The 12,441-nt window shown below is 34.3% G+C and overlaps 1 protein-coding gene across 5 annotated transcripts; it reads right to left on the reverse strand.

Annotated features, from left to right (window-relative positions):
- LOC112525646 (protein GLE1-like) lies at window positions 1-10,900 on the reverse strand. 5 transcript variants are annotated; one of them, XM_025135862.1, is made up of 18 exons: window positions 10,697-10,864; window positions 10,514-10,579; window positions 9,849-9,958; window positions 8,847-8,920; window positions 8,277-8,444; window positions 8,016-8,165; window positions 7,714-7,834; window positions 7,445-7,593; window positions 7,159-7,327; window positions 6,048-6,231; window positions 5,678-5,787; window positions 4,797-4,867; window positions 4,542-4,620; window positions 4,273-4,353; window positions 3,576-3,659; window positions 2,348-2,479; window positions 2,132-2,254; window positions 1-541 (listed from the first exon to the last, which is right to left on the reverse strand). In XM_025135862.1, coding segments are annotated over exons 4-18 (1,956 nt in total). In that variant the 5' UTR covers window positions 8,849-8,920; window positions 9,849-9,958; window positions 10,514-10,579; window positions 10,697-10,864; the 3' UTR covers window positions 1-208. The 5 variants fall into 5 exon arrangements, with proteins under 5 accessions (XP_024991630.1, XP_024991627.1, XP_024991631.1 ...); XM_025135859.1 differs by lacking the exon at window positions 9,849-9,958 and having other exon boundaries at window positions 10,697-10,900; XM_025135863.1 differs by lacking the exon at window positions 9,849-9,958 and having other exon boundaries at window positions 8,016-8,179.
- Window positions 10,901-12,441: the final 1,541 nt, after the last annotated feature.

The raw sequence follows: 12,441 nt of genomic DNA on the forward strand, positions 1-12,441 counted from the left end.
TAACAGCAAAATCAGACTTACATTCATATAAATGTACACCATCAATACATATTCATCTGTCATAAAAATGAACACAATTAAACTATAACCTGAATTGACATCTTATATTGAACCTGATCCAAAATGGTGCACCATGGTCCTCAACCTCTTTCACTGGTGAAACCATCTGCAATCAAGATTTCTAGCAAATAACAATTGTTTTTTAACCTTATCGTTGGTAACGATAACTATACGATGAATTATAATTATATTGTTGTTGTTGGTACCCTCCTCGGTATCCCGATGAGTTATTATGATACTGTTGTTGATGGTCGGATTCATTTGGGACGAACCCGTGTGATAACAAAGAATCTTGCAGCCGCCACCCTTCGGGTTCCTTTTGGAACTCGTTCGTTTGAATATAGTTTTCTAAACTCATCACGACCTTCGTCACTTTTGGATCTTCTCGCTCCTTTAATGCTTTGAGGAAGTCACGAGATATGATGTTTAACAGCTTCTTGAACTGGTTTTTGTATCTTCTATATAAACCGAACCCAGCCAACTGACAAGAAAAAGTGATGTATTCAACGATCAGCATGAAAATTGCAACAATTTTAATTTTTAGAATGCCCCATGTTCTACTCTTTACAGTAATTATAATAAGATGGTGAAATTCATCACTCTCTCTGTAATTAAGGGTAAAATCATAATTTGGTTAATTAAAAAGTGAAATAGTTACACATTCCTAAAAGTGTGCCTTTTTCATCAAGGACATTAAGGACCTGTTTGTTGACAGCTTAATGAGTTTAATAGGACTGACAGCTTATTCGGTCAGCTATACATGACGTTTGGTGGTGGCTTAAAAGATATAGAAAATGGCTTATTCAGTAAGCTTCTAAAGGGGAGCTTTATGCAGCAAGCCAAGTTTTTACCAAACCTGTCCCTACCAATTAAAATACACGTTTTATGCAGCAATCCAAGTTTTTTCCGAACCTGTCTCTCCCAGTTAAAAAACACGCACCTTCCATCTAAGAAAAAACCCTCCCAAACAAGCCTTCCCAATCTATAGAAACAATCCACACAGACAGCTTTATCCATATGGGATTTGATAGAAAACCAACCAAACAACCCCTTAATGTGGGACGGAGAGTTACAAATTTTGGCCCATGAAACTCTTATATTTTGTCATTTTTAGAGAGTATTTAGGACGTTTCACAAAAAAACAAACACTTTCATTGATTTGCATCCAATTCGACTGTGTGCATTTTTCATTGTTAGAGTGTATTTAGAATACTTCCATTTAATCCAACACGATTTTTTTGGGACCAAAGAAGCATATGCTGTCTACCGGTATACAATAGTCCCTCTATTTTGTCATCACACACTTTACACATTTGGCTAGTAATCACACTTTTTATTTAATTATGTGTACATTAAAATATAGTACTCTTTTCATCCGAAAACAAGTGTCCACATTTCCGTTTATGTTTGTCCCAAAAATAAGTGTGCAGTTTCAAAAATAGATAATTGATTCTCAAATCTACCCTTAATTAATGCACACATGTTTAAGAGTTGTGAAGAGAGAAAATAAATAAGGGTAAAGTTGTCATTTGGTTAATTAAAAAGTATAACAATCATGTATGTATATCTAAAATTGTGTCATTTCTATTGTGGACACTTATTTTGGGATTGAGGGAGTAATTATCATTAAAATACCATGGGAAAAGATAATATGGAGGTTCAAAAACCCTCCATAAAATTCAGAAGCATTCAGTGACTTGAAAGAAGCCAACTTAGCTTGTCAACTGTATTAGCTATAAGAATATGCAAAGACTTAAAAACTAAGGGATCGTTTACCAAACGCTCACCGGGTAAGTGCTAAGCGGCAAGTGTGATCACCCTCACTTACATTGTCGGGTAGCATTCCCAGCCATCAAAATGGATTGTAACAATCGTCTTTTACTCGGTAAGCGCTTACAGGGTAAGAGTTTTCTCCCTCACTTACCGAGTAAGATTCTTGATCCTTGTTATGCCTCTTACTGGGTAAGATTCTCGGTCCTTACCATGCCTACCGGTAAGTTAGATGACACTCGATAAATGCTTACTCGGTAAGAGTTTGGTAAACGACCCCTAAGTCATGATATCAACTCACCTCAACGAATGCCTGAAGTGCAACTGCAGTGTAAATATTCGCTGGGAGAGCATTTAAAAACCTGGCAAGCCATTTCCAACCTTCTTCAATTCCGTGCAAATTTTGGAAACCATCAACTTCAGTCTGAAAAGATTAAAAAAAAGATTATCTTATCAATTTAAGCAACAAGTATAAGATAACTTCTGCTTATAAGAAAGTTGAACAAATGATCAAAACCTGAACTAGAGCCCCGTATAGTTTCATATGTAGAGTTAACCTTGCTATATAACTATCGGTACTTTCAAGATTTCCATCTTCTTCTTGGTAACCAATAGCCTTGAAGTAAGCATCTTTAGATTCAAATGCAGCCTGGAAAAACAAGCAATTTTGTTCAATTAACATTTAAACATTTACATGTCGTACATAGTCATGAGGAGAATTTAAGATGTGATTTTGGGTCCCATTTAATTGACGAGAATATAGAGACGTGGCCCACAAAATGTAAAATGGAGAATGGAGGTAAAGGCTGTATGAAAAAATAAATTACAACAGAATTTTTTTGTCGAGAGAAGAGGCAGCAGTGCGAAATACAGAAAAGACGATATAAGAACAAATTATCTGAAGAAAATGATAACAATTTGGTGTTTTTTGGGTTTTTGTCTATGCCAAGTTCACGCTTTTTAAAAGTGTAACAGCAAAAAGATGTCGAACAATAAAAACTAAAACAAAATGAAACAAGAAAAAAGGAAAGGGAAAAGAAGTAATACAAATTAAACTTTACATGTTTAACACACTGCACAGGACATAACAGGGATCATTGTTCCACGTTTTGCAGGACTTCTATGTGAATAGACGTTTAAAGTAGAACAAGATTGAACAGGCTCGTTCCACCCCCACCCCACAGAACAAGATGGAACAAGGTGGAACAGACCTATATTTTACCAATATAACCTAAAAATAAAACTTAATTCTCTTCTAAAACATCATATACGCCTCCCTCTTTACATTTATTCATTCTTTCAATTTTATTTATTGTATTTTATGTTCTTTAAATTTCACTTTACTGCCTTCAAAATATTATTTTTGTACAATTTCCATATTTTGATTAATATGGAATTTATTAAATATTAATAACAAAAAATAATATAAAAAAGGTATAAAATAAAATTTGGAAACTACATAAACTTTTTATTTTGGTGTCATCTTAATCATCTTAAAGAAAGCTTTCTAGTGATATATTTTGCTATAAAAATATTTTTTTCATTATTAAATTTAATAAATTACATAAAATATATAATCAACGCATTAAGGGAAAATCGGCCATTTTATCTGTTTTGTCCTGTCCAAACGCTAAACAATTGTTATGTCCTGTCTGGATACCAAACGCACCCTAATAGAACATCCAAGTTCAAAATCACATTATACTGGAGCTTGTAGGAAGATTTAACAGGATATATACAATTACCTCTGAGTAACTTAAATACTTCGGAACTGTGAAGATGCAAACTCTGTTTAGTTTGGCAAGAAGAATTTCCATGGCATGGGGAACCTACATCCATGATGAAACACAAAGGCAACTAAGTTCAGTATTTCCGCTAGAATATGTATCCTACTACAATCATGTGAAAGTGCTTCCCAAACCACAATAAGTTGAAAATGAGCCTCCTTGATTTAGAAAATCAGCATAAAATTAACCCCAACTCAATATAGCATATCTTATTGAAGTTATGCCCCACTGAACTGGACTAACTAAATCTTAGGGACTGTTTGGTTGGTTTTTCGTTAAGTCCTGCATGGTTAAAGTTGTTTGTGTGAATTGATCTGTCTGTATAGATAGGGAAGGTTTTTGTTTGGGAGGATTATTTCATAGATGGAAGAAGCGTGTTTTTTGGGGAAAGGTCTGGAAATTTTTTGGCTTTTTGCATAAAGCTCCCCCCTAGAAGCTTACCAAATAAGCCACTTTCTATATCATCAAGCTACTACCAAACAGTCATGTATAGCTGACCGAATAAGCTGCGAGTTCTATTAAACTCATTAAGCTTTGCTAACAAACATGCCCTTAATTTGCTTCTCGAATTTGGTTCACGATCTTGTATTCCTTTCTTTCAAGTCAGATGCCTAGAAACAGCAACTGGAAGAGCAAAAAAGATATGATGCTTCACCTGTGAAGTAACCATAACAATGACATGCCCATAACCATATAGGACATTGTTGCTGCTTGCATTTGTGCTTTGGGAGACGACCTGTTATATTAGAACAAGAGTTGTTTAAGCATTTCAAAATATATATTATCTATGTGTGTGTGTGTGGAGAGAGAGAGTAGGATTTGTGGAACAAGAACTCAGTTTCTAGATATGCACCATAAATGGAGGTAAGAAAACTAAAGGAAGGAGATAAAAGTTGGTTTCTGAATTGAAGAAGAGTGACTTACTTTCTCTGCAAAAATCCCAATATTGACGGATTGGGGACATGTTGAATTCATGAGTTTCACCAATTCATCTGCTTTTGTTCTGGTCCAACATAAATAACAGTTAAATCTATATATGGTTCTCTAAAATGCATTTGAAAATCCAAGAACTATACAAAAGAAACGGGACTCGTTGATTGAATGCAGATGTTCAAGTGCTAAATAACAAAACCGGCTGCCATAGTCATCGGCTTATGTTAAAAAAGGGAATTCGCACACCTCACATTCTCTTTTGTCCCGGTTATGGTTTTGATACGTCTAGCCATTTGCATTCCATGACTACGATATTCCTGTTGAAAAGGCACCAATTGAGATTTTAAATGGAGAAGATTCATAATCAACCACTTAAGAAATGACGAACTCGTTAAACATGCATACTAAAAATATATATACAGACATATGACAATGGTCACAAAGTTACACTCCACCACGAGATGATCATCAGAAATTGGTTATTTGACAATCCACTAATTGTCTATTCTATGTGCAGATTCATACTCTGTGAACTTCTCCATCAATATATCCTTTAGTACTACATCAAAACACTTTTGAGTTCTTTAATGAATCGATGCATAAAAATAGCAAACTTATATTGGTTTAAAACAGGTACAGGCACCCAGATGTGTGATAACTTCAACTGTTAAGCATGCACAATTATCTTGTTTTAGTGGAATATAATGCACTTTTGTCTAGTTTTGACGTGAATTCAGGCAAATAGATTAATGCGAAAATGGACGTGATTGAAAAGTTAAGGGACCAAATAGAAACGAAAAGGAAAATTGTAAGAAAAGAAAAAGTTACAATAGAGTAATCCCATGACAAAAAAAAAACAGATAGTAACCCATTAAAGAAATCCTACTCCTTTCTAAGCAATCCTATGCTGGTATCAATGAGTGTAGCCTTATGTCAAGTACCTTACACCTCTATAAGCAGTGTAACCTTATGACTGTCAGAGTAGAATAACCTTACACGGTTATGTTGAGGACAAACTTTCAGGATTCATTCAGAATATATTTGGAAGGGATTTAGAACAAACGTATAAGAAATTATGCATAAAAGAACAATTTTGGAACTTCAAAGTATGTGATCTTATGACTTACCTTATTATAATCCATTTCAGAAGCCACATCTTTTCCAACCACTTCCTTGTACATTTGTAGCCTTCTCTCCTCCATTTTTAAAGCACTCTCGGCACCCTTGAGTATGTTTCCTGCAATCAACTCAATCAATTGTAAAGTAAGAAAAAAGAATTAACATATTTGCAACAGAACACTGCCTTTTCCATGGTCTCTTAACCTGTTTAATGTAACATAATGGCATTGGCAGTTATCAATATAGTTGGAAGGTTAGGAGAGGCATTAAAAACACCATGGCCGTATAAAAACGAAGTATATCATCAGATTCAGCTACAAGTCAACATGCACTCAGATATCAAGATTTAACAAAACTGAGCTATACAAATAGAATCACCTGCAGGTGTTTTTTTGGGTCCACCAGAATCAGATCCCTTGGAAACAGCTCCCTGTGAAGCAGTCATAGCTTCAGCAGCTTTTCGCTGACTTTCTGCCACAGCTGCTTCTTTTGCAGCTCTTTCAGCTTCTAATGCTGCGGCTTTTGCTTCTTCATCTCTCTTCTTTTCAGCTTGCCGCTTGGCCTGCACAAAAATATGGCAATCAAACAATTCTCGTTAGTAACAATATAACAGTCTCATTTCTTCTATTCGAGAGCATATAGCATACACACAACTCATGACATTTGTATGCCAGATCTGATGATAATTATTCCATATAACAGATTCTAGAAGCAACATGAAAAATAAACACATTTTGTACTTCCAATCTCCAAACATTCCGATTTGATTTTCATTAAGAGGATTGTCCAGTGTTTTTTCTTCTGGCCAAGTGTTACTCATGGTGTGGTTAAGTTTAGATTAGCGGCTTCATATTGAAAAACTAAATTAATCTCTTCGGCGTAAGATGAAAAAAATATTCAGAAAGCTCGCTTTAGTGCAATACAAGGATGTAATGTTCTCCCTTATGTACAACACAAATGCATACTCATTCTTCAGATGAATTCATAATTCTTTGAGCGAACAATCTTTAGAAAGGGCACACTAAGTTGCAACACAAGACATGTACATATGGTGTTTTAAACGAAGTTTTGAGTGCCTGGGGAAACCTTAATATGATGTTGTAAACGAGTCTTTTGAGTGCCATGGACATCAAAAAAGGTTGGGTTACGCTCAGGTGCATAAGTTAGTGACTTTTTTAAGCTTAAAGAAAGAAGGTCAAAACTCAAAACGCCCTTTATAGAAAGAAACTGTTCTTAAACAAAATTTTCATAACAATGCAGTCTAGTGAAAAAGTTCTCTCTCGTTATGCACCAAAATGTTACTCAATTGCTCAAGGATAAAGTGAACTGCAAACTACAGGTACGAAAACTAAGCTTGGAGATACTCAAGCTAAGTTATTGCTTCTTTACATTTTAAGCTCAGAAATTATTAAGCGATTGATATGACAGAGCACAGGCTGATTCTTCATGAATATAGGAAAAATCATTCAAATGGGTATCTTTTACAAACCTCTTCTGCTTTCATTTTTTCTTGACGCACTTTTTCTTCTTGAAGAGCCTTTTGCTTTCTTTTGGCCTCTTCAATTGCAGCATCGTCTCTTATCTTTTTTTCTTCTATCTGAGATTTGTATTCATGATGCCTTTGAACGTCGGTCAGATGATTATCAAGTGCTTCTGCACTACAGATATAAAAGGAATATCAATATGCTAACAAGCTCAAAAGTTCAATAAAACCGCAACACAAAACTTGCAAACAGAACGCGGTCCAATTTAACAGAACACATTTAACGCCTTACATTATGCGCTGATATTGCAAATCACGTTTTCTATCCAACTCACGTCGTGCCTCCTTGCTCTTTTCAGCTCGGGAAAGGGCATTGGTAAGTTTCTCTTTTTCATTTGTGAGATCAGTTCCAAATGCAGATATTCGGGTTCTTATATCTTCCTGTTTATTAGAGGTATTAGAAGAACAAATTTATTGAGAAGAGACTGTGAAAACCAAAAGAGAAAGAAACAAAGAATCAAAAGTAAGATGGGTAAGCAGCAACATAGATCAAAGACAGACCGCAACAGTAATCTGGTGTTCATGGCTTAGCTCAATTAATGCACCTTCAATAACTCCCCCTTTGTCCATCAAAGACCATTGGGCTCCAGTAGTTGACTCATTATCAGAATCTGCATCATCACTGGAAAACATTTACTTGTCAGTGTCATCAATGTAGGAGTGGAAAAGCTTGCCACCATCCATATTTCAAACCAAGCATGTAGTCTACTTCTGAAATATTGTTTGCTTTCTTTCAACGACTAAATATTGATTTAAGTTATGTAACACAAACAACTGAAACAGTAAATGACCAGAACTGGCACCTTAAATATACTTCCTCGCAAGCAAACCGACCACCCATGGCCAGAGGTCTGCTATAATTCCCCTCATCATCATAGTCACCTTCATCATCCGATACATGCATCACAAAGGACTTCCGGTTTTTTCCAGCATGACTTACTACTGAAAGATCACTGCAAGAAGGAATCTGCTGGATGAAGATAATAAAAGAGAAAACCATTCATAACAACTTGAAGGGAACTCGGATGGATTTTCTAATAATACAAAATGGGAGAACATGGTACCTTGAATGTGTTTTGGTGAAAGGTAAGGAGACCAATGAGGATGCTTGAAGTCTGTGATCTACGGCATTAAGCTCTGATAGGAGTTCATCAAAACTCCAATCAATTTGTGGATCAGCTACGATTCCACCAACACGTTGGGGGCAACGAAGTTCCAATTTTACACCTCCCCTGGTCATTAAAACATTAGAAAGTTGATGAACCTCGCCACTGAACTTCTCATAATAGGACAGGTGGTATTAGAGCAATTCAAAAAAAATGCATACCATTGCTACAAATAATATAGACATTCGTTCTGGGTATTCAGAAAAAAAAAACCCATAAAATTGTCAACAACGTTATTCTTTTTGGGAGGAGGGGAAGAGATAATCCAGGGAGATCATAATCTTCACTAACAGATTAGTATAACAGCTGATAAACATAAGAATCGAATAGAACATATTCGATTCCACTAAGATCCTTGAGAGCTTTCTGAATTTCCCAGTCTTATGGATATCCAGCACTAGGACCTGCATAATGTATTATCGGTCCCAGGTAAATAAATGAAAGAGGATTGGATAAAAAAGGACTTACATGATTCAAATAAGGAGTTAACCAGTCTATCAAAGTAGTTGCGTCCTCTTTGTTATATAAGAAGTTATATGTATCTGGCCAACAAGTGTAGAACTGAGTGTTAGAATCACATCATACAACTAACATGACTACAATAAATAGCTGTAAAATACATTTGGATATGAACCTCAAGACAATAACATACACACACAAAAAACACGTTTACATAGATGATAACAAGTAACCAAACACCCAAGCCCACGAAGCAGGGAAATGATGATAACAAAGTAATAAGATGTGGTTTCTTTTATTTGACTTCTTTGATGAAATTTGACAAGGTAATAAGATGTGGTTTCAATCTGTTTGTTCAACGGGTCTTCAAGACCAATTATTCCCTAGTGTTAGAACAGCTCAATCAGGATATTGTAACTTCAATATTAAGATTTCTCTCCAATTTGATTAGCTCCTTCTTGTTTAGTTTTTCTTCCCTGGAATCAAACAATTAAACGCTCACAAGTCTTGTGGCTTCTATCATTCTTTCTGGTGCTATATATAAATAAATGCAAATATGTTTGACATGTTATTCAATTTTAAATGGCTAAATGGAAACTGAGACTAAATAATTTAATCCAATTTGACGCTTCTTCAGTGTGAAATTTGTTAACTCTGAGTGAATCCCTAAAATAAGGGTTTCTTGCTGAGAACTACTGAAACCTAAAGCATATGCAGCCAGGATTTCCAAAGAATGGCGTGGGAGCCGCCACTGAAAGGCTCAAGGCTTTAAAGAATTAATATCAGGCTCAAGGGAAAGAGTAGCAACCAGTAAACTATCTGCAGATGTCTAACGTGTACTAAAAGGCATATGATAAGGCTGGATAATACAATTCAAAAATTCTAAACCGTAGCGGCAACTCCCAATCTTGATTTTCTGGTAAACTGACATACAAATGGTTCTAACATTCATGTTTTTGATTACCCCAAAAAACCAAAATTGAATTACAGATTAAGAGTCAAGAGAGTTACTTATTCTTAGTAGGAGAAAAAGGACATCTGAGAAAAGAGAAGTTCCCGCATTCCAATAGACACCAATGAATAATTCGTCAGAACTGCCTTTTTTCCCCTTTGTTTCTCAACTGACATCAATGTGAGTCTTTAGCCGGAAGACTTTGCAAAGCCTAGCTGATGATCTAAGTTTTGTAATTCAGATGTAGACATGTAGTACGGTTTTGAACTGCCATTTTTTACAAGAGGCTGAATGATAAAAGTTGAATAACCTTATCACAACTTGCTCTAAAAATTACTTTGAATATTATTAGACAATGCAGCCAATAAAACATCAACATAACAAAATGAATAGGCGAATACAATTATCAATTTGACGAATTTGCTAGTAGCTTATTATAAACTTATTCCTAGCTGTCTTTTGTATTTAAGTTTCACCAGATTGTTTTGTATCTACAACAATAAAAATCTAACATAAATACATTCAAAGAAATCCGATAGCCTAAAAATACCATCACCATGAACAAGCATCAAGCATCAAGCACCAAATTGCCACTAATTTTAACTACAAAAGTCAACCCAAACGAATGAAAAACAAAAGAACAACCAACTTCAGAAAGAAAAAAAAAAGAGGAGTGAACTAAAGGAATTACCAATTGACGATTCTAATTGAAATGTAAACCTACCTTTGGAATCAAAATCACCAAGCAAATCATCAATCAGGCTCTCTAGTCGATCTTTGTACAAAGAGCCTAAACGGCAAGAGAAAAGATAAAACCCGAACATGGAGAAAACAAATTAAAATCAAACAGCGACAAGATAGAAACCCTAATTCGAAAAACTGAAAGAGACAAACCCAGAGTCGTTACCTGTGGATTCTTGAAGGAATTGTTGAAGAAGATGAATGAATATAAAATCTATGCGGCTGCCTGAATCAAGACATGAAAGCAGGGCAAAGGCAGTTAACGACGACAGGATCTCAAAACCCTGGTGTTGTTATGCAATCAAACGGGTTTAACGGTCATAATGAGCGTATTAGAGCGGTTCACCTGTTAGAATGAATTAATGGCTTCAGGGGTGAATTATGGCACCATAGTTCATTTAAAATATTTAGTGTTTTTTTTTTTTTTAAATTACAATGTAAAATGAAATATAATTGTTTATAATAAATTTAGGGCACTGAATGGTTAAGGAATGATCAAGATACAAAATCATTCAAGGGTTAAGATATAAAATCATTCAAGGGGTTTTAGAACAATTAAAAAGCATACTTTTTTTTTATCAAATAAGATTCACTCCTTAACGATTCAAATATTACATCTTAATAAAACTATTAAGAGGTAAACAAACAAACCATTAATTTTGTGGTTTTTTTTAAGTTTTCTTGTAAAGTCATCTTATTCAATTTCATACATCTAAATTAAATCGGTTAGTTTTTGGATAACGTTCCAAATCATCCATTGAATGGTCGGGGCGGGTCCGCCTAAATGCATTGGATTTCAGCTAATAAACACTCGTGGTTTTGTCATTCATAAATTTTGTTCGATTTAAAAAAAAATACAAAAAATCATCAAACTGTGTTGAATTCATGCCAAAATATAAAATTTTATTTCTATCATTCAGACGGATAACTTAACAAAAGAAATAGTAAAACAATTTTATCCAGATAGACAACTCAACTAATACAATGATACAAGATTTACTGGAAATTTTGGTAAATAGCCATAGAGTCTTGCTTTTGAAAATAAATGAACGGACATGAATATTATGAAATATCGGACAAATCCATTCAATGATTCAATCTGATAATATTTTTGTTATAAATATTGCTTAACTGATTAAAATTTGTACGAGTTCCTAATTCTTGTGTACTTGATTCTTTTCCTAAAAACATGACAATCTTAAATCTCAAAATAAAAGGGTATTTTTCCCTCATAATGGTCATATCCCTAGTCGTCATTGGTGTGCTAGTTATGTTTTTTTTAATATAATTCCGTTTGGTTGGTTTTTTCATTAAGTCGTGTATGAATAAAGCTGTCTGTTTGAATTAATCTGTTTGTATAGATTGAAAATGTTTTGATTTGCAAGAGCTTTTTCATATATAAAAGGAACATGTTTCTAAATTTGGAAGAATATGTTTGGATCAACTTGGTTTGCTGTCTAAAACTCCCCCCCTTCCCCCCCTAAAATTTCACTGAATAAACACTATCAAAATAGTTATGTGTAGCTAACCGAATAAGTTATGAGTTTCGTTAAACTTATTAAGCTGCTAAAAGATTGACTGTAAGTCTTTTTAGTTTGGGAAAAAATATGTATTATAAATTGTTTTTATTTTATAATAGTACTGTATTTTAAGATCACTATTTAGGCGTAGTGGGACATGAATAAATCTATCTGGTTTATAAGAGCATCAATAGTAATGAACCGTGACCTTTTTTTTCACATCAGTTTTATTTCTCCTGCACATTTTATAGACCTTTCACGTCCAATTATGGACCAATCCATGGTTTATATAATAAAAACTATAATAATATAAAATTATAATGGTTATTCTAACTAAATGACAATAATTAAAAACTAATTACAATAATTAAAAACTAATTACAATAATAAA

This window comes from Cynara cardunculus (genome assembly GCF_001531365.2).
Source record: "Cynara cardunculus var. scolymus isolate 2C chromosome LG 13, CcrdV1, whole genome shotgun sequence".
NCBI lineage: Eukaryota > Viridiplantae > Streptophyta > Magnoliopsida > Asterales > Asteraceae > Cynara > Cynara cardunculus.

Coding starts and splice junctions, on each gene's coding strand:
- LOC112525646 (XM_025135858.1), bottom strand. CDS start 8,452: ATGACCAGGGGAGGTGTAAAATTGGAACTTCGTTGCCCCCAACGTGTT. Junction 2,480..3,575: donor AGTATTTAAGTTACTCAGAG/GTAATTGTATAT, acceptor TTGTTTTTCCAG/GCTGCATTTGAATCTAAAGA. Junction 542..2,131: donor CACTTCAGGCATTCGTTGAG/GTGAGTTGATAT, acceptor TTTTCTTGTCAG/TTGGCTGGGTTCGGTTTATA.